Genomic DNA, 21,358 nt, shown 5'->3' with positions numbered 1-21,358 from the left:
CCACCAGGTCTGAGCTACACCTCCCAAGCAGTGGTCGGAGGTCACTGAGGGCGGCAGGGCTAGGCCTCTGCCACCTCCTCAGGGGCGAGGGTCAGGCTAGGAATTCAGGACCAGGCACAATGACAGCAGCATCTGTTTATTGACAATTCCAGGTCATTCCTAACACGCCGCAGCAGGGCTCTGTACAGTCCGGCCCGGTGGGGAGGAGGGAGGGAAGGCAGGCACACGAAGACACAGGTATGTCGGGAAGTGCACACAAACCGTTGTCTTTCCTTTTTGGTTAAAGAAGAAAAACTTTGTAATCAATATCCCGCTCATAAGTAAAAGTGGAAAAGAAGAAACTTGATTGCTTTCATCTGGCATTTTGGCATCTCCTCTCCCATTTCATATGCACAGTTTATTTGGGTAATGCTACCGTCACCAGCAGAACACCTGTAAGTAAGAACAAATGTCAGGAAGGAAAAAGTATGAACAACAGGAAGCTCCAGAGGTGGCTCCATGCGGGCGCTGGGCTCAGTAGAAGCAGACGGTGTGCAGAAAGGTGCGGCCACTCTTCTCCTCGAACTCCTGCAGCAGCTCATCAATCTCGTTCTCCATGTCTTCCGTGTGCTGGATCTGCAAGGACAGGACCGTGGTGAGGGCCTTGCCCACTCCTGCCTGTCTGCTCCCCCTTAACACCTGGATCGCCAGGGAAACGCCAGGCCTGAGCCAGCAGAAACCAGCACAGCAGGCAGGCCCTCACCCCACCGCTGCTGCCTCACAAGGACGGCCGGAGGCTGCAGGGGGAGAGCTTCCTGGGCAGCCCCAGGCCCTCGCCTGGTGTGGAACAGGAGGCAGCCCCCACCTCCCCACCGACCCTCACAGGACCTGAAGCTGGGAGGAGCCTGGAGCTGGATTCTGAGAGGGGCCCAGCACGGGGCTCAGACCCACACATGCACAGCGGGGCCGACCAACCCTCACCGCCAGCGCTTCCACACCGCCAACAAGCGAGTGGGGGCAGCCTGGTCATTGGAGCATCCTGGCCTCCATCCACCAGAGCCCCTGGCAGAGGGCCGCTGCCCCAGAGTGAGCAGGCCCAGCTCCTAGGCACACCTGCCCTGGCACCGGCAGCTTGTGACTCGCCATCTCCACTGTCCCCTGGTCCCCAGCCTTGGCCAGCACCCAGTGCCTCTAAGCAAGGAGCGGCCTGTCTGTGACTCAGCTCTGGCCAACGTGACCCAAGCAGAAATCACACAGTAACTTCTGCGATGAGATTTTCCCATGACCTTTTCTCCTGCCAGGCGATCATGAAGACCGTCCCTGGCGCTTCAGCAGCCACACTGGACCGTGAGGCACGTGGGGACCAGAAGCCATGCTGGGTGGGCCAGGTGGAGCGCAGGAGCCTCTGCGGCCACACAGCAGCTTCTCCCAGCGCCCGCCCACCTGGCTCCCGGGCTTTCCAAACACACCGTCTTCTTTCTTGGTGAAGCTGTTCTGTTTTTCTGTCTTTCACAGACATTCATCAAATCACAGAGGCAGAGGCAGAGGCAGAGGCAGAGGCGGGACGGTGCGTGGGGCTCTCCTCAGGCAGGTCCTTTCATCACAGCCCAGCACCTCCACGCCGCAGCAGGGTGGCTACAGAAGCCTTGGGGTGCCCCGGCCCCTCTGTGCAAGGGAGACATGCAGGGCCCACTGGGGAAGGCAGGTGTGCAGAAGGCCAAGTCCAGGGGTGGACGGCAGACACAGAGCCCTTGGCAGCCTCCAGGCTCATGTGGGGCACACCTCCGACTGCACCGCATCCCGGAGAGCTGCATGCTCTGCTCACTGAGGTGGGGTTGTGTCCGCCACGGGGAAGAGACAAGGTACCAGGCGTTCCCTGGAGCCGTGTCCTGGGAGAGGGCTAAGCCTGTGCTGGGGAGGTCACTGCGCGTCTCTCAGCTGAGCAAAGGGCATGGCGGGGGGGGCTCCTGTGCCAAAGCTGGGGAGTGACTCACTGAACTACCAGCAGGCGCCCCCGACACAGGGGGACTGAGCAGCAGACCCCGCCCCAAGCAGCAGGGCCGGCCTCAGGTCTCCCACTCCCCTCTGTCACAGCCTCGGCCACTCCCCTCTGTCACAGCCTCAGCCACTCCCCTCTGTCACAGCCTCAGGCCACTCCCCACTGTCACAGCCTCGGCCACCCCGTGTCACAGCCTCGGCCACTCCCCTCCGTCACAGCCTCAGGCCACCCCGTGTCACAGCCTCGGCCACTCCCCTCTGTCACAGCCTCGGCCACTCCCCTCTGTCACAGCCTCGGTCACTCCCCTCTGTCACAACCTCTGCCCAGCGCGGCACCCAGCCGGGTACTTACACACTGGCAGAGCTCACAGATGAGAAACGCCCCCAGGGTGGCCTCCTCGTGGTTGTCCTGGATGTCCACATTGACCACGTGCACGGGCTGGCAGGTCTCCTGTTCTCTGGAATTCAGATCTGATTGGGACAAGGTGACACAGATGTCAGAGGCTCCAAAACCAGGGAACAGGCAGTCAATGTGGCTGAGTCCCCAGCTCTGCCGGCTGCTGGCCCAGCCCAGCCCCAGTGGTTTCTGGACTCTGCAGTTTGGGGAGCACAAAGAATGAGCCTCAAACCGAAGGTGGCTGATGGTTCGAGGAAACCTGAGCAAATCTCCAACTCAACACAAGCTGGTCTGGGACTCCCTACCCACCAGCCAGTCCTGGGGTGAACCGTGGCTGGCATTGCGACCCTTCCCCGTCACTAAAGACCAGCCCTCCCTGCTCCACCGCCAGCTCCACACAGGGTCCATCCGCTTGAAAAATGGACCTGGCGCGGTGGCTCTCGCCTGTGATCACAGCACTTTGGGAGGCTGAGGTGGGCGGATCACTTGAGGACAGGAGTTCGAGACCAGCCTGGCGAACATGGTGAAACCCCGTCTCTACTAAAAATACAAAAATCAGCTGGGCGTGGTGGCACACACCTGTAGTCCCAGCTACTCGGGAGGCTGAGGCAGGAGAATCACTTGAACCCAGGAGGTGGAGGATGCAGTGAGCCTAGATTGTACCACTGCACTCCAGCCTGGCGACAGAGCACGACTCTGTCTCAAAAAACAAAACAAAACAAAACAAAAAAACACCAAGGAGAAAAGAGGCCCCTTGAAGCCCATGAGGCTGCAGCCAGCACATGGGTGGTTCAGCGACCAGCGGCCCTGCCTGCCTTCCAGGGTGCTTCACACTCAGGTCTGCTCCCCGGCCCCCGCCACTCTAGACGGGCTGTGCTGGTCAGGGTGGGGCCCTGCAGGCATCCCCAGACCCTGTGAGAGCTGCTGGAGCCCAGCCCAGCGTGCAGCTGCCTCCTCACCTTCCACCACCTGGTCATACACTCTCTCTTCGCAAGTGAGGATCAGATCAAACAGGTCTTTGCAGTTCTGGAATCTTTCTGGCCGGGGCTTGATTCTCTTATTTCTGTCCAGCATATGTAAAATCCCATTCTGTGTATAGCTACACATGGGAGTTAAGGAACGTCAGAGAAAAGGCATCTGTGTATGAAGCCTGGAAGCGCCTGTGTCCTGGACACCCAGCCCCTTCCCTGCCCCACAGCAGAGGCAGCCGGGACGAAGGCCTGGACAGCGGAGTGGGCCATGCCCTGGTGAGGCAGGGGCCTCACTGTCCCAGGAGGTCCCACAGAAAACAAAGTGGGCGATGGCAGGTGCTTGCTCCTCGCTGTCCCCCAACTCTGCAAAAAGACCCAAGGCCCGCAGGACACCCCCTGCCCCCGCCCAGCATGACACCTTCTACCCAGAACTCTCCCCTCACTGCTGGCCCAGCCCAAGCTGCCCTTGGCCTCAGTCACTGTGTCTCCGCAGTCGGATCCTCCTTCCTCCCTCTGCTCCCTGTGCAGTGCATGCTGGCTCTGAAACCTCAGCCCTTCAGCAGAGACAAAGCAAACCCGGAAACCCAGTCCCCAGTCTAGCTCAGCTACAACAGAGTCAAGAACATTGGAAAACCCAAAGAAAGGAAGCTCCAGGCCGGGCGCAGTGGCTTACGCCTGTAATCCCAGCACTTTGGGAGGCCGAGGTGGGTGGATCACGAGGTCAGGAGACCGAGACCATCCTGGCTAACACGGTGAAACCCCGTCTCTACTAAAAATACAAAAATTAGACGGACATAGTGGCACAAGCCTGCAATCCCAGCTAATCGGGAGGCTGAGGTTGCAGTGAGCCAAGATCATGCCACTGCACTCCAGCCTGCTCAACAGAGCAGGACTGTCTCAAAAAGAAAAAGAAAAAAAAAAAGAAACGAAGCTTCAGCAGTAATCAGCCTGGAAAACGCTGATACAAAAACCAAGAGGGCAAGACAGTCGAGGAGGGAGATGCCACAGCCTCAATGACTATGGGATGGTGGAGGGCAGGATGAGGCCTGAAGGCACTCGGCGTCCAGCCCAGCTGAAAGGGGGCCTTGGGGTGAACGCTGACACACACAGGCCCCAGCAGTCCCAGGAAGGGGCCACAGGAGCCTCTGGGGTCCTCAGGGTGGGGCATCCTCCCACCATTCACAGTGGCCATGCCTGGCCTCAGGGGTTCCCAAGGAAGGGGCTCACTTCCCCAAAAAGAGAGACTGGGTTCCCAAAGATGAGCTCCGTGGTCTGCAGGAGTTCATCTGAGCCATTCCAGATGGTCAGGGACAAGTAACCACTTTCAGATAAACAGCCTAGCTGACTTAGGAATTCTAAGTGAACTCAACTACCTTCCTGGGTAGCAAAAATACTTTTTATAATAGTTTTATAATACATTGAAGTGGTTGAATCTAACTTGAAAAGGCATCTGACCCTGAGCTGCATCCTTGGGTCACTGTCAGCAGCGTGGAAGTCACACACCCACCCCTGATGTGTGTCTCCTCCTGCACATTGGAGTCCCGCCTGTGTCCCTGAGGCCCCTGGAAGCAGCTATGACACCCGGGTCCATCTCTGGGGAACTTAGTCCTTCAGCCGCTGAGAATCAAAGTCTGCAGAAAGAAGAGCTCGAGGCCGGGCGCGGCGGCTCACGCCTGTGATCCCAGCACATTGAGAGGCCGAGGCGGGCGGATCACCTGAGGCCACGTGTTCGAGACCAGCCTGGCCAAGATGGTGAAACCCCATCTCTACTAAAAATACAAAAATTAGCCAGGTGGGGCGGCACAAACCTGTAATCTCAGCTACAGCTACTCAGGAGGCTGAGGCACGAGAGTTGCTTCAACCCGGGCGGCGGAGGTTGCAGTGAGCGGAGATCACACCACGGCACTTCGGCCTGGGCAACAGAGTAAAACTCCTTCTGGAAAACAACAACAACAACAACAACAACAACAAAAAAGGCCGGGCGCAGTGGCTCACACCTGTAATCCCAGCACTTTGGGAGGCCGAGGCAGGCGGATCATCTGAGGTCAGGAGTTTGAGACCAGCCTGGCCAACATGGAGAAACCCCGTCTCTACTAAAAGTACAAAATTAGCCGGGCACGGTGGTGGGCACCTGTAATCCCAGCTACTCAGGAGGCTGAGGCAGGAGAAGCTTGAACCTGGGAGGCAGAGCTTGCAGTGAGCTGAGATCGTGACACTGCACTCCAGACTGGGCAACAAGAGCAAGACACCGTCTCAAAAAGAAAAGAAAAAAAAGAAAAGAGCTCAAGACGGCCTGACCTTGTTGTGTGCAGCCACATGCAGTGGGGCAGGTGCAGGGACCAGCTCACGGAGAGGAACCGGGGTCAGGGTGCAGGGGTCCAGTGGCAGCTTCATGGTGGGCACAGGGATCACCCTCCCTGCACATCCCTGAGCAAGACACAGCCGGGGGTGAGACCATGGGGGCTCCTGGGGATGGGACTGGTGTCACTGGCTGGCAGAGCTCATGGACGTTCAAGGCCAGCTCTTCTCTGAGGCCTGAACAGTTCTAAGTCCTTTCCTCCTTTATGTCATTCTCAACTATTTATGTAGATGAGGCAATAAATTAAGAATCATTCAGTTAAGGAGAAATGTCTACTTCAAGGACAAAGCAGCAGCCTCCTCAGCTACACAAGGATGAGCGAGTAGCCGACCTTCTGGATCTCCTGGCGAGGAGACGCGAGGTGAGGCCCCGCCCAGAGGGCTAGACCTGCAAGGCCCACCAGAGGCTGTGAGGACCTGAGGAGGACCAAAGGGACCACAGACCAAGCCATGAGCTCACAGGGACGCAAGATCCCACCTGAATTCCGGCAGCAAAACCACGGCACCAGTGAGTGCCACGAGGCAAAGGCTCAGAGCAAGGCGAGAGGACAGGAGCCGCTGGCGGGTGAGGCGGGGCCTTCAATAGACAGGCTCAGGGCCACGGGGAGGCTGGGCAGGTTTCGGGCCTGCCCTTCAAGTCATGGGGAAATCCTTTCTGAAGGAAGAACCTAAGTACTGCCGGGCGGGAGGAAGGGGAGAGAGGCGCCATTGGAACAGAAACCTGTCCCATCTTCCGGACACCTGTGCCGCCCAGGTCCTGCACAAGTCCCACTGACGCAAAGCGTTCAACATTGAACCCACAAAGAAAGAAACCAAAGACTCAGCCCGGGAAAGAAGGCGACACCAGGCTGAGGGCCTGACCCATGCTAGGGCCCCAACTGGGCATGAGGGCCTGAAACGTACCCAGAAAAGTGGGCCAAGAGAGGGCCCAGGGCAGGGCAGGCAAAGAGGATGTGCCATCCATAGAATCGACTGCCCCCACTGGACACCCAGGGCCTGGACATCCGGCTCTGCACAGTCCCTGCGGCCTCAGGGACCACGTTCAGTAGAGGGCAGCCAACACCCGAAGGCCATGAAACAGAGGCACACAGGAGCCTCAACTGAAGTTAACACACATCTAATAAATAAACTCCCAGCTGGGCGTGGTGGCTCACACCTGTAATCCCAGCACTTTGGGAGGCTGAGACAGGCGGATCACAAGGTCAGGAGTTCGAGACCGCCTGGCCAATATGGTGAAACTCATCTATACCAAAATTACAAAAATTAGCCGGGCGTGGTGGCAGGCGCCTTAGTCCCAGCTACTCTGGAGGCTGAGGCAGGAGAATTGCTTGAAGCCAGGAGGCGGAGGCTGCACTGAGCTGAGATCGTGCCACTGCACTCTGGCCTCGGTGACAGGAGCAAGACTCTGTCTCAAAAAAAAAAAAAAAAAAAAAAAAAAAACTCCCAGGGATGGGCCAAGAAAATTGTCCAGAGGTGAGAGATGTGGCAGCCACGGGGTGGGGTGCTGGGGGTGGGTGCAGTGGGCAGGCCCCTCCCCTGCCCTGGCTTCCACATGGACTGCAGCAAGAAAGGTAGCTCTGCTCACCCAACCAGGGCTGCGTCCTCCCACTCACCCCTGGAGGCCTTCTGGACTTTGGCATAAACAGAAGGAGCAGGCCCATCAGACCCTTGAGTGAGATTCCCATGGGTTGAGCACGTGTGGCCAATGCCGAGGGGCCACCGGCCAGCATGAGCCAATGTCCTGGCCCTCCCTGCCCCGGTGGTGTCACTCCCGCCCCACAGTGACGTCTGGAACCCTCCCCCGGTGTGTGGCTGCATGGCCTCCTGAGTCTGGGGATGGGAGAATAAGGCTTGTGCTGGAGGCCTTGGGCTGTGACACACACCTGTGGTCCCAGCTACTCGGGAGGCCGAGGCAGGAGGATGCCTTGAATCCAGGAGGGACCCAGAGAGATCTGGAATATTGTCTCATGCAACAGAAAGTGTCATCAACACAGAATCACGTTAAAATTCTGTGGGGGACTAACCATCAGAGAAACAAACTAAGCTTTCTGTCCACACAGAGCAACAAAGAAACCCTGCCTCTACAAAAAATAAAAAATTACCAGCCTGGGGCCGGGCACGGTGGCTCGCGCCTGTAATCCCAGAACTTTGTGAGGCCGAGGCAGGTGGATCACAAGATCAGGAAATCGAGACCATCCTGGCTAACGTGGTGAAACCCCGTCTCTACTAAAAATACAAAAAATTAGCCGGGCGTGGTGGCGGGCGCCTGTAGTCCCAGCTACTCGGGAGGCTGAGGCAGGAGAATGGCGTCAACCCGGAAGACGGAGCTTGCAATGAGCAGAGATCACGCCACTGCACTCCAGCCTGGGCGACAGCGAGACTCTGTCTCAAAACAACAACAACAACAAATTACCATCCTGGCTACCACAGGGAAACCCCATTTCTACTAAAAATACAAAAAATTAGCCGGGCGTGGTGGCGGGCGCCTGTAGTCCCAGCTACTCGGGAGACTGAGGCAGGAGAATGGCGTGAACCCGGGAGGCGGAGCTTGCAGTGACCCGAGATCGCGCCACTGCACTCCAGCCCGGGCGACAGAGCGAGACTCTGTCTCAAAAAAAAAAAAAAAAAGAAAAAGAAAAAAAAAGGCTGCAGCCAGGCATGGTGGCTCACACCTATAATCCCAGCACTTTGGGAGGCCAAGGCGGATGGCTTATCTGAGGTCAGGAGTTCGAGACCAGCCTGACCAATATGGCAAAACCCTGACTCTACTAAAGTACAAAAATTATGGCTGGACGCAGTGGCTCACGCCTGTAATCCCAGCACTCTGGGAGGCCGAGGCGGGTGGATCACAAGGTCAGGAGATCGAGACCATCCTGGCTAACATGGTGAAACCCCATCTTTACTAAAAATACAAAAAATCAGCCGGGCATGGTGGCGGGTGCCTGTAATCCCACTGCTCAGGAGGCTGGGGCAGGAGAATAGCTTGAACCCAGGAGGTGGAGGTTGCAGTGAGCCGAGATCGCGCCACTATACTCCAGCCTGGGTGACAAGAGCGAGACTCTGTCTCAAAAAAAAAAAAAAAAAAGATGGCGAAACCCTGTCTTCTCTACTAAAAATACAAAAATTAGCCAGGTGTGGTGGTGCACACCTGTGATTCCAGCTACTCCGGAGGCAGAGGCACAAGAATCACTTGAACCCGGGAGGGGAGACTGCCATGAGCTGAGATCACATCACTACTAGACTCCAGCCTGAGACAGAGCAAGAGTGTCTCAAAAAAAAAAAAAATATATATATATATATATAAATCATGGCATCCAAGACAAGTCCACATGCCACCCAACCAGCAGACAACCACCGCCATCCTCCACGCCAGCCCAGCTGGGGGCAGCTGGTGCCTCAGAGGGGCCACCCTTCAGGGTTCTTGGCAACGTGTTATTCTGAATGTCTGCTCTTTTCTTTCGAGTTAAGGCACATTTGTTCAATTTTAATTCAGGCACTTTTCAGCAGACATGAGTTTAACCCTAACCATGACTTTCCTGGCTAAGCCTAATGCTTCTGACCCTCCAGCAATTCCCAGACACCAGTGGACACCACAGGCCCTTTGCCAGCACTCAGAGAGAATCAGTGCCTGGGCCCTTGCCTCTCGCCAGACCCCACGGGGCCTTGAGCCCCGGGCCCCAGGCTGCTGGCCTCCCTCAAGTGCCTGCCAGGGATGGTCCCGGGCCCAGGGAGTCAGGACGAGGCAGTGATCTCGCCTGGCAGAGCCTCAGCACTGTTCTGTTGTGGGAGGAAGATGGAGGGAGGGCGGAGGTTTAGCAAAGCACCACACCAGGGAGGACAAGCCTGCCGGAGCCAGGGACTATGGACTGGCGCTGGCCGGAAGGCCTGGTGGTTCATCAGCAGGAAGGCTGCACCCACCACTCACTCCACTGAACCATCACCCACCACACGCCCCTCCCTCCCTGCTGGGCCTGGGAGGTGCACAGACCCTGGGGCATCTCGTGGTCTAGGACCTCCTCTTAAGCTGGACTGAGTTGGGCCCAGGTTTCTGCTGTGGACACATCCACCCCCCAGAAAGCTCCTGTCCTGCCAGCGCCCCCAGGCTGCCCGGGCCTTCACCAACCTCTACAGGGCAGAGCAGGCCTGGCTGCTTCCCCAGGCCAGCTGCACGGGGACCTTCCATGTGGGTTAAATGTCCACACCCCAGGCAAAGCCTAAAGCACACACTGGATCTGGACACACACTGCTCCCTGCAGGCAGAAACATGACTGCAGTCCCTGCCATGGAGAAGCCACACACGTCTCCCAGAGGCTGCGGGAGGTATAAATAGCACCATTTGTAGGAATGAAAAAACAGTAATGAAAACTAGAAAAATAAGCCCCACAGGAAAGACACTCTGTGTGGCCCACAGCTCTCCAGCCTGCCAGGCATGGGGAGGACCCCAGAGGCTGCAAAGGGAACAGCAGCAGGGTGAGCCCCTGAGCAGGCACGCTGGGCAGTTTCTCCCCAAATCACAGCACCCAAGCTGCTTTTGTTGGGCTAAAATCAGCAAAAAATGAATTGAGAAGTACAAAGTAAATTTTACTTGCGATCAAATTCTACCTACGTGTGTGTGCCAGCTGCACCAAATGCCACCTGTACACTCAGGTTTCCCAGAGCCCATCCCCACTGGTCAGGGAGGGAGAGGCCTGACAGCTGCTGCGCTGGGCGCTGCTTCCTGAGCTCCCATCCTGCCCACCAGCCTTTCTCGACCAGGGTCCCGATTCGCGGACGCCAACGGCCCAACCTATCTCTGCCCCAAATCCACGTGGGACACAGCACCCATGTCCAGGGACATCCTGAACGTTTTGCCCATCCTTACACCAACATCACATCGCCCCGAAGGCCTGAGGGAGGGTGGTGGGGCCTGAGGCCTGTGCTCACCCCATGCAAGCAGGGCCACGCCGGGCCACCACTACCTTTCCAACAATGGCCTGGTGTGGGCAGCCCAGTGACTCAGATCCTGTCCATAATGCAACAGAGCACAGCAAAGTCAGCCCCTAAACTCATCAGGAACCTTCCAATTCAGGGGATCCCCAAGCCGGCACCCCCACATCTTCCACTAATGTATCAGCAACTCCCCTGGAAACCGAGTGTGAGGCTGACCAGCGTTCCGACCTGGCACTCTGCTACACGTGTGCAGCAGCAGATGCTCTGGAGGGCGCCGGCTGCCCCAGGGCAGGCCACCCTCACGCTGGCCGCGTGGACGCAGGGCCACAGCTTCCTCCGCGAAGCCCTCTGCTTGCTCAACGGCACCTGCACAGGGAGGTGAGGTCACTTCCAGAGGCCCTGGAAAAACCAGAGAACTAGGCTGTCCCATTTTTCTCAAAGGAAACCACTCCCCACACAACTGGTACTTACACAAGTGGCTCTGCACAGTTTCTGTGATCGTCCCTGTGCGGCCTCCTCCTTAGGGACCGGGAGGTGCTGGCAGTGAGGTCAAAGGTCAGGGAGCAGGAACCTGCCTGGGACCCCCTTCGATTTTAGGGCCTCCTGACAAATGATCCGGTGTGACTGACAGCACCTTCTACCAGGGTCTTGGTGCCTGAGCTGTGAACCACGCCCAGAGGGCGATTCCTCCCGAGCCCCCAGCTCAGAGCCTGAGCTCCAGGGCAGGGCCATCTGCCTGCAAGTGACTGCTCTCCATGGCCCTCAGGACGGTGTCTCCTTCCTGAACACTTTCAGTCAGCCTGAGGAGTAAACCCAACAGACGGCAAGATGGCATCACCACACACTAGCTAGTCAGACTGAGGCTTAGTAGACTCTCAGATAACAAAAATGGTGGACTGGCCGGGCGCGGTGCCTCACTCCTGTAATCCCTGCACGTTGGGAGGCCGAGGTGGGTGGATCACTTGAGGTCAGGAGTTTGAGACCAGCCTGGCCAATATGGCGAAACCCCATCTCTAGTAAAAATACAAAAATTAGCCAGAAATGGTAGCTAATGCCTGTAATCCCAGCTACTTGGGAGGCTGAAGCAGGAGAAACTATTGAACCCAGGAGGCGGAGGTTGCAGTGAGCCGAGATTGCGCCATTGCACTCCAGCCTGGGCGACAGAATGAGACTGTCTCAAAAAAAAAAAAAAAATTACTTTTTAAAGTTTTCAAGAAAAAGGTCTTAAATTGTGAATTATTCTGCAACACAAAACCAGACTAAACCCGAAACATTCCACTTGGAGGAAAGCCGGTCTCTGCACTGTGGCCCCATGGTGTCTGGCTTCACTTGGACAGAAACCCTGGATCTGTAACCGCAGCCTCACCCTCAGCACTGCTGCCAGCCGAGAAGGGTCTCCGGCTTGGCCCCTCTGTGCCCCCTCAGCAGACAGAACATAAGGGACTTCTTATCTCCACCCCAGGACATTCCAGTTATTTAGTTATTTAAAAAAATAATAATACAGTAGTTGTTTTGCCAGGAAATTCAGCTTCGGAATACAACCTTTTAAGGCTGAGGCAGGCAGATCACGAGGTCAGGAGATCGAGATCATCCTTGCTAACATGGTGAAACCCGTCTCTAGTAAAAGTACAAAAAAATAGGTGGGCGTGGCCAGGCGCAGCGGCTCATGCCTGTAATCCCAGCACTTTGGGAGGCTGAGGCCAGCAGATCATAAGGTCAGGAGATCGAGACCATCCTGGCTAACACGGTGAAACCCTGTCTCTACTAAAAATACAAAAAAAAAAAAAAAAAAAAAATTAGCTGGGCATGGTGGCAGGCGCCTGTAGTCCCAGCTAGTCGGGAGGCTGAGGCAGGAGAATGGTGTGAACCCGGGAGGCGGAGCTTGCAGTGAGCGGAGATCGCGCCACTGCACCTCCAGCCTGGGTGGCAGAGCGAGACTCCGTCTCAAAAAAAAAAAAAAAAAAAAAAGGCACCCAGGCTGACAGATGAACTGGAGCAGGCCCCATCTGAAGGATGTCACCAGTGTGACATTCTCCTGACAATGCAGCTGAACTGTCTACTGAAAAAAAGGGAGGATGAAGACCTCATCCAGAGGAGGCCAGTGGTCACTATGGACTGTCCCAAGCAGGGATCCTCCTGGGGACCACCGGACTACGTCAGTGGTGAGAACTCAGCAGGTCTGGGGGACATCAGGTGGCCACGGAGACCACGTGTCAGTGGCCAGGGCCTCTAAAGAGAAACGAGGAGGAAGTGCAGCTCCAGGGAGTGGAGCGGTTGTGAGATTCACCATCAACAAAAAGTGAAGCTAAGCACGAGGCGGATCCGGCCCACTCGGGGGCCCGCACGAAGCTGAGCACGAGGCGGATCCGGCCCACTCGGGGGCCCCCACGAAGCTGAGCACGAGGCGGATCCGGCCCACTCGGGGGCCCCCACGAAGCTGAGCACGAGGCAGATCCGGCCCACTCGGGGGCCCCCACGAGCCCTCGCTGACCACCCACAGCCATTTGATGTGGTTGCTCTCAGGATAAACCACCCAGGGCCCCAAGGTGCCAGGACATACCAGGAAACGCCCCAAACACAGCTCGGTTTTCCTTATCAAGGTTTTCTCTTTTCACTCCCTAGGGGCCTTAGTGGGACCAGAACATCCCGGGGAGTTAGAATGAGCGCAGCCGCCCATCCCACAGGAGAACTGAGAGGCCAGGACCACACTGCCCTGCTGTGAGTCACCGGGGACTTGAAAGGGCACCCACAGGCACTGCCACGCCGGTGTGGCTGGCACCAGGGACCGCACTCTCCCACCACGGCCTGGGAAAAAGCCACGTCAGGTGCAGCACGCTGGCCACAGGCACTGGGGCCACGAGAGCAACAGCCACGGGCAGCCCAGCACCATCTTGGGTTCCCTGCTGCCGGCGCCAGCCCCACGCACCCCCGACCACCTCAGCTCCTGGCCCTCAGCCTCTCCTTTGCAAACCGTGGCTGGCAGCAGAGACTTCCTTGACGTCAAGTCTCCTGAAGGTGTTGATGCTCCGTGGAAGCCCTGGTCCTTCCCCGGAAGGCCACACCATCTTCCCTGCACGTATGACTCATCCCAGAGCATGCTAAGTGCTGCTGCCCTGACAGACACACCCACAAGGGGGGCCAGCTATCACCTTATTGGCCAGATTGTCCCGGTAACTGAGTGAGTGACGGGACACACAGGAACACTGCAGAGCCCGACAGCCATGCCCCTGCCACACACACAGAAGACTCCCCACATCAGAGGGGAGGTCAGAGGTCTCAAAGGTCAGGTTAGAGCTGGGTCAATCCGTTTCCATGGCAAAACACAAAGCACCGACACAGGACGCTCCGGTATCTGCGCTCCTGGTGCATGGCGGGGATGAGACAGCCTCGGCGGCGCTGGTGGAGCTCCTGGGAGCCTTGCTCCAGCGAGGACAGAGGTGCAGCTCAGCACAGTGACTGCCCAGGGCTCTGACCCAGATGCCAACAGCCTGGGCAGCGGCACCTCGGCCAAGAAAGGAGGAACCAGTGCTGCAGGGGCCAGGTGGCGGCTGTGGCAGTCATGTCTGGAGGGAGTGTCGTGCATGTGGGTGACAAGAACAGCCGAGTGTGCCACAAGCGTGGACGGCAGCTCCGTACTCAGAAGGGCACGGTGAGAAGAGCAGGTGACACCGACATGGCTGTGCACAGCGTGATGCTCTGGGCTCCTGGGATGGACTGGGATCCACTCACCACACTATGCCACAAGCTTGCCAGCTACCACTTCCACGTCAACGTATCAAGAAATACATTTGGGCCCGGCACAGTGGCTGACACCTGTAATCCCAGCACTCTGGGAGGCCAAGGCAGGCAGACTGCTTGAGCTCAGGAATCCAAGACCAGCCTGGGCAACAGGGCGAAACCTCATTTCTACTAAAAATAAAAAAATCAGGCCAGGTGGGGTGGCTCATGGCTGGAGTCCCAGCTACTCAGGAGGCTGAGGTGGGAGGATTGAGCCCAGGGACATAAGGCTACAGGGAGCTATGATGTTACCACTGAACTCCAGCATCAAAGACAGAGCGAGACCGTCTCGAAAAAATAAATTCACTTTGAGGCTGGGCATGGTGGCTCACTCCTGTAATCCCAGCACTATGGGAGGCCAATGCGGGTGGATCACTTGAGGCCAGGAGTTTGAGACCAGCCTGGCCAACATGGCAAAACCCCATCTCTACAAAAAATACACAAAGTTTGGCCAGGCACGGTGGCTCACGCCTATAATCCCAGCACTTTGGGAGGCCAAGGCGGGTGGATCACAAGGTCAGGAGATGGAGACCATCCTGGCTAACACGGTGAAACTCCATCTCTATTAAAAATACAAAGAATTAGCCAGGCATGGTGGCGGCGTGCCTGTAGTCCCAGCTACTTGGGAAGCTGAGGCAGGAGAATCACTTGAACAAGGTGAAACCCATGTCTACTAAAAATACAAAAAATTAGCCGGACGTGGTGGCGGGCGCCTGTAATCCCAGCTACTTGCGGGGGCTGAGGCAGGAGAATCGCTTGAACCCAGGAAGTGGAGCTTGCAGTGAGCCACGACCACGACATTGCACTCCAGCCTGGGCAAAAAGAGCAAAACTCTGTCTCAAAAAAAAAAAAAAAAGTCATTTTGATAGCGAATGCTTTTTGGCAAAGCACAGAGGCTGCACAAACAGAACTCAGGAACCCCTCGAAAAGGTCTCATGGCCATCTCTGGAGCCGCTGGGCACCCAACTGTAACCGTGGCCTCAACACAGAGCCACACAAGGCTCAGGCCAGCTCTAGGGGGGTCCACCATGGCCTTGCGACTGCAGGCACCACGAAACCACTTTGCAAAAGCATCTCACCTGCTGCAGACTAGGTGAAAACTCACAGGCTTGTGGGCCCGGACCCTGGGCTACCTCTTGAAGACGAAGGCACAGTCAGCACAGCTGCATTCTGTCCAGACCCTCAAATGACCACCAGCAACTACCTCAGCCAGTCAGCTCCGTTCTACCTCTGTCATCTCAGATGAGAAGAGCAGGCCAGTATCTCTGGCCTTACCTGAAATATCTTAAGGCCGTAATTTACATTTTAGGCATGAATGATTTTCTAAAACCCACGATCAGAGTTTCTCTGGGAATCGGCGTCTGGCTTAGGAACACATTCATTTGTTTGACAAATACCTTCCCAAAACTATTTTAAAACACAGCTGCTGGGCGGGGCGCAGTGGCTCACACCTGTAATCCCAGGACTTTGGGTGGCCGAGGCGGGTGAATCACTTGAGGTCAGCAGTTCAAGACCAGCTTGGCCAACATAGTGAAATCCTGTCTCTACTAAAAATACAAAAATTAGCCGGGTGTGGCAGTGCATGCCTATAATCCCAGCTACTCAGGAGGCTGAGGCAGGAGAACCGTTTGAACCTGGGAGGCGGAGGTTGCAGTGAGCCGAGATTGCACCTCTGCACTCCAGCCTGGGCGACAGAACAAGACTCTGTCTCAAAAAAGTAAATAAATGAACAAATAAATAAAGCTTCATATCAGCATTTCCTTTTTGGGAATTATACTATTCATCTGAATTAGCATATATATATATATGGGGCCGGACACAGTGCCTCACACCTGTAATCTCAAAACTTTGGAAGGCCAAAACAGGTGGTTCACCGGAGGTCAGGAGTTTTGAGACAAGTCTGGCCAACATGGTGAAACCCCATCTCTACTAAAAATACCAAAATTAGCCAGGCGTGGTGGTACGCCGCACCTGTAATCCCAGCTACTCAGGATGCTGAGGCAGGAGAATCGCTTGAACCCAGGAGGCAAAGATTGCAGTGAGCCGAGATCACGCCACTGCACTCCAGCAGGGGCGACAGACTGAGACTCCATCTCAAAAAAGAAGTCTACCACATTTTACTCAGAGACAAGGAAATGTCCACAGGGAAGTGGGCACACACAGAAGTTAACCTAAAAGACAATGAATTCAGAGGACGGACATGAACAAATGTGCAATTTAAAACACAGGCCAGGTGCAGTGGCAACCCCTATAATCCCAGAGCTTTGGGAGGCCAAGGCGGGCTCATCACATGAGGTCAGGACCAGCCTGGCCAACATGGTGAAACCCCATCTCTACTAAAAGTATAAAAATTAGCCAGGTGTGGTGGCACATGCCTGAAATCCCAGCTCCTCGGGAGGCTGAGGCAGGAAAATCGCTTGAACCCAGGGTCAGAGGTTGCAGTGAGCCAAGATCGTGCCATTGCACTCCAGCCTGGGCAACAGAGTGAGACTCTGTCTCAATTTAAAAAAAAAAGAAAAAAAAAGCTGGGCATGGCATAGGCCTCTGGTCCCAGCTACTGGGGAGGGTGACGTGGCAGGATCACCCACCTGAGTCTGGGACGCCCAGGCTGCAGTGAGCTGTGACAGCACCACTGCATTGCAGCCCATACGACAGAGAGATGCCCTGTCTCAAAGCCAAGTAATAATAATAATCCAAACCCCAAACGTCATTAGAAAAAATTAGGTAATTAGAAAAAAATCCACAAGAGAGGTACAAACAGTATATGCCAGACACAGGCTTGGTCTCCAGCTGCACAGCCAGACGAGACCCAGGAAAGTGTCAGATGCAGTTGCGTTTCACAGGACAACAGTCACGTTAACATTTAGAGCTACATGTTTACTTGCTTTTGAAGACAAGTGGTTTTGCAGTGCATAACACAAAAAGCTGGTAAACCTTCACTAACTTACATGCACACAGGATGAACTTCCTGTAGGATCCTGAGAGACTCCCACACACCTTCTCATGTGGCTGAATGGGCTTCCCTGGAGCAGGGGCAACTGTCCAGGCCGGTGTCTGCCACCCCAGCCCTCCTTTCACAACGGCCTCTCCCTCCTCCTCTACCCTCTGGGCCAGCGGCTGTTGCCTGGACCCCCTCACTGGGCTGAGTGACACTTCACTAGGTCAGACTGGCCATTCACTAACTTAGAAACAGAAGTCACTTGTCTTCTCCCCAAAGGCACTCCAAGCAAGCTTGGGATGGCTTAACCAGACTCCTTCCAATCAAAAATGAAAAAATCCCGCAAGAAAGCTCAACTATGGAAAGTGGCTTCAGTGTAAAATGAAAAAAAATAGAGAAGCCTCTGCACGTGACCCCGGGAGCGAGGCTCAAGCCCCTCGGCAGGACACCCAGCGCAAAGCTGCTCTACTCCACGTGCCACTGAGGCTGAGCGAGGAAAAGTCATGGCAAAGAAACCTGGGACTTAGAAATAGTTCCACGCACGCTCAGCGAAAGAACAAAAGGCTGCATATGAACTGGACGGTGTGGAATGGGCAGACCTGTAGCACGGGAAGCTGCTACAGGCACTGGGAGGAGAATGGGCAGCAGCAAACGGCCTTGGGAGATGAAAAGCGTCTCAAAACCAATTGTGGTGACGGCTGCAACTCCATGAATGTTCTGAAACCCACAGAACTGGACACGCGACATTTTATCTCAATGAAAACAATTCTTGATAAAACGGTCAGTCCGCCCAAGGAGAGAACCTGCACAGCAGAGTTCCCATTTGTCTACAAAGGTCAGGGGAACTTAGATCCCCATCCCTGGTCCATGTATATACACTACTACTATTATTATTACTACTTGAGACAGAGTCTCACTCTGTCACCCTGGCTGGAGTCCAACAGCACAGTCTCAGCTCGCTGCAGCCTCTGCCTCCTGGGTTCAAGTGACCCTCCCGCCTCAGCCACCCGAGCAGCTGGGATTACAGGCACAGGCCACCACACCCAGCTACTTTTTACATTTTTTTTTTTTTGGAGACAGAGTTTCATTCTGGTTGTCCAGGCTGGAGTGCAATGGTGCAACTTCGGCTCACGGCAACCTCTGTCTCCCAGGTTCAAGTGATTCTCCTGCCTCAGCCTCATGAGTAGCTAGGATCACAGGCATGCACCACGACGGCCGGCTAATTTTTTATTTTTAGTAGAGATGGGGGGTTTCTCCATTTTGGTCAGGCTGCTCTCAAACTCTCGACCTTGGGTGATCCGCCCACCTCGGCCTCCCAAAGTGCTGGGATTACAGGCGTGTGCCACCATGCCTAGCGTTTTGTACTTTTAGTAGAGACAGGGTTTTACCCTGTTGGCCAGGTTGGTCTCAAACTCCTCAACTCAGGTGATCCACCTGCCTCGGTCTCCCAGTATTGGGATTACAGGTGTGAGCCACTGCATCCAGCCCCATGTATGTATACTATTAATTCCCAAAAGAAAATGTGGATGAAACTTTTTTAAAAAGAGAGTCTTGTTCTCTTCCTCAGGCTGGAGCGCAATGGCGCAATCACAGCTCAGTGAAGCCTCCTGCCTCAGCTTCCCGAGTAGCTGTGCCACCACACCCACCACATCTGTGTGTTTTTTGTAGAGACAGAGGCTTGCTATGCTGCCCAGGCTGGCCTCCGGCTCCTGGGCTCAACTGAGCCTCCTGCCTCGGTCTCCCCAGGCTGGGACTGCAGGCGTGGCTCGTTTAACTTTACAGAAGGCTCGCATCCCAGTGCTGCAAACCTAGACTCACACCCTGACAATGCCCAAGGGAGGTTTCAGAGGCAGAGGCAGCAAGTCCCTCAACCCCTCAGGCTCACTTCTGGCTTGTGGGGGAAAAGACCAAAATCAGCCATCTATAGCCAAATACAGTCTCTAACTTATTATGGCTCAATGCAGGATTTTTTGACTTTAGCATGGGTTTACCAGCAGGCAACCTCACAGAAAGTCAAGGAGATTTTGTATTTAAGAAATGAAAGCTGAGAATAGTGGCTCACGCCTCTAATCCAAGTACTCTGGAAGGCCAGCGTGTGAGGATCACTTGAGGCCAGGAGTTCGAGACAAACCTGGATAACACAGCAAGACCCATATCTAAAAAAATAATAATAATAAATTAAGTATTTCAATACTAATAGGACAACTGGCCAAAATTTATTGAGGGCTTTAAAACACTCTGTCTCGGGCTTAGTGTGTGCATGTCCTAATTTATTTAATTATCAGAAATTCTGCGAGGTGGGCATGCACAGAGAAACCTAGGCCCTGGCCACATGGCAAGTAGGCAGATGGCAGAGGTGGTGGGGTCCCCCTCAACCCCGGCCCTGCCTCTGAACAAGCAGCATTTTCCTCCCAAGTCACACTGTCCTTCCTTTTTTATTTTTTTGAGACAAGAGTCTCACTCTGTCACCCAGGCTGGAGTGCCGTAGCGCGATCTCGGCTCACTGCAGGCTCTGCCTCCCAGGTTCAAGCAATTCTCCTGCCTCAGCCTCCCAAGTAGCTGGGGCCACAGGCGTGCACCACCATGCCCGGCTAATTTTTGTATTTTTAGTAGAAATGGGGTTTCACTCTGTTGGCCAGGCTGGTCTCTAACTTCTGACCTCACGATCCACCCACCTCGGCCTCCCAAAGTGCTGGGATTACAGGCCTGAGTCACCGCACCGGCCCGTCCTTTGTCTTGACACTGTGAACACTCGACCAAGTGCTGCGTCTTATCTTTGGGACGCATCTTGAACCCCCCTCCTGCTTCCATTGCAGTTTACGGCGATGACTTCTGCCAACGCACCGGCTGCTGTGGGGCAGATTTGCTTTCGGGTTCTCGCTTGCAACAGTCACTTCCCGCGGCCCCCCTGCACCCATCACTAACCAGGAAACGTTATCGGGGTCCTCCCGACCTGCGCATCTCAACACCCCCGAGGCCCCACCCGGCATCGTGCCAGTGTCCACAGGGAACTGCCTGGGGACTTCGCTCCTCTCCAGGCCAAGGGCATCATGTGCAAGAGCTTTAGCTAAGTGGCAGGCTTCCCATTCTGCACCTTCTGCCCCCACCTAGGGGGCAAAGATGCCCCCCGAGTGAAATAAGGTAATGAAGGCACGCTCCTCCTAGCGCCTCCTGAGGGGCCACCACAGGCAATGCCTTTCCCACACGAGGTCCCCAAGGCAGAGCCTGTGGCTGACAGTGTCCCAGAGCCACCCCTGCTGCCACTCCTTCCCCCCACAACACACCAAGAGAACACACACGCACGCGGGGTTCTTCTGGGCCGATGCTTCCTGGGAGATCACCAACCCCTACAGTCCCTCTGTAAAGGAGGAGCTTCCGAGTTCTGGGACACTGGGCTCAGCTCCTTCTTTTAGAATTACCAGAGACAGGCTCATCCTCTCCCTATACCAAGTCCTTCCGGATGAGACTCTGCTGAAGCTGGACTCAGTCCTTGCAGAACGTGGCAAGTACTTCCCAGGTCTGGAACCCAGGAGGTCACAGTGGGCTGACATGAAGGGGCTGAGCTTACACCAATCAAGGGAATGTGAGGATGTGCGTCACTCTCTGCTTTTCTTTCTCTTACTGAATATACAAGAACTTAAAAATAAACAGTGCTAACTGAAGAGTAATTGTCAAAAACAGGATGTCAGGCTAAGCTTCATGGCACAGAGTTTAATGTGAATCATGAGATGAGACAAAAGCCTCCTCCAGGGCGATGGGAAGACCCAGCCCCAAACCAGACTCTTGAGTACCCAGCCCTAAACCAGACTCTTGGAAGGGGCTGCGTGGTCATGCATCGCCTAAGACTCAGGGGTGAAGATGGGAAGCACCCAGCCCTAAACCAGACTCTTGGAATAGGCTCTGTGGCCACCCATCGCCATAAGGCTCAGGGATGGAGACAGCATGGACAGGGACCTCGCACAAAGGCATGTCGGGAGGGCCTCCTTTCCAAGGCACAGCCCCACCTGCTCC

The 21,358-nt window shown here is 55.4% G+C and overlaps 1 protein-coding gene across 1 annotated transcript in view; it reads right to left on the bottom strand.

Annotated features, from left to right (window-relative positions):
* Positions 1 to 120: 120 nt before the first annotated feature.
* Positions 121 to 21,358, bottom strand: part of SSU72 (SSU72 homolog, RNA polymerase II CTD phosphatase) — a 35,131-nt gene continuing 13,893 nt past the window's right edge. The window contains exons 3-5 of the mRNA XM_004024479.5: positions 3,334 to 3,473; positions 2,330 to 2,448; positions 121 to 615 (exon numbers count right to left, since the gene is read on the bottom strand). Of these exons, the coding sequence (XP_004024528.1) occupies positions 514 to 615; positions 2,330 to 2,448; positions 3,334 to 3,473 (361 nt within the window). The 3' untranslated portion in view covers positions 121 to 513. The remainder of the gene's footprint in view (positions 616 to 2,329; positions 2,449 to 3,333; positions 3,474 to 21,358) is intronic.

The sequence above is a fragment of the Gorilla gorilla genome, chromosome 1 (assembly GCF_029281585.2).
Source record: "Gorilla gorilla gorilla isolate KB3781 chromosome 1, NHGRI_mGorGor1-v2.1_pri, whole genome shotgun sequence".
NCBI lineage: Eukaryota > Metazoa > Chordata > Mammalia > Primates > Hominidae > Gorilla > Gorilla gorilla.
The sequence above is the reverse complement of the archived record's forward strand: the minus strand, read 5'-3'. Positions and strand labels throughout refer to the sequence as shown.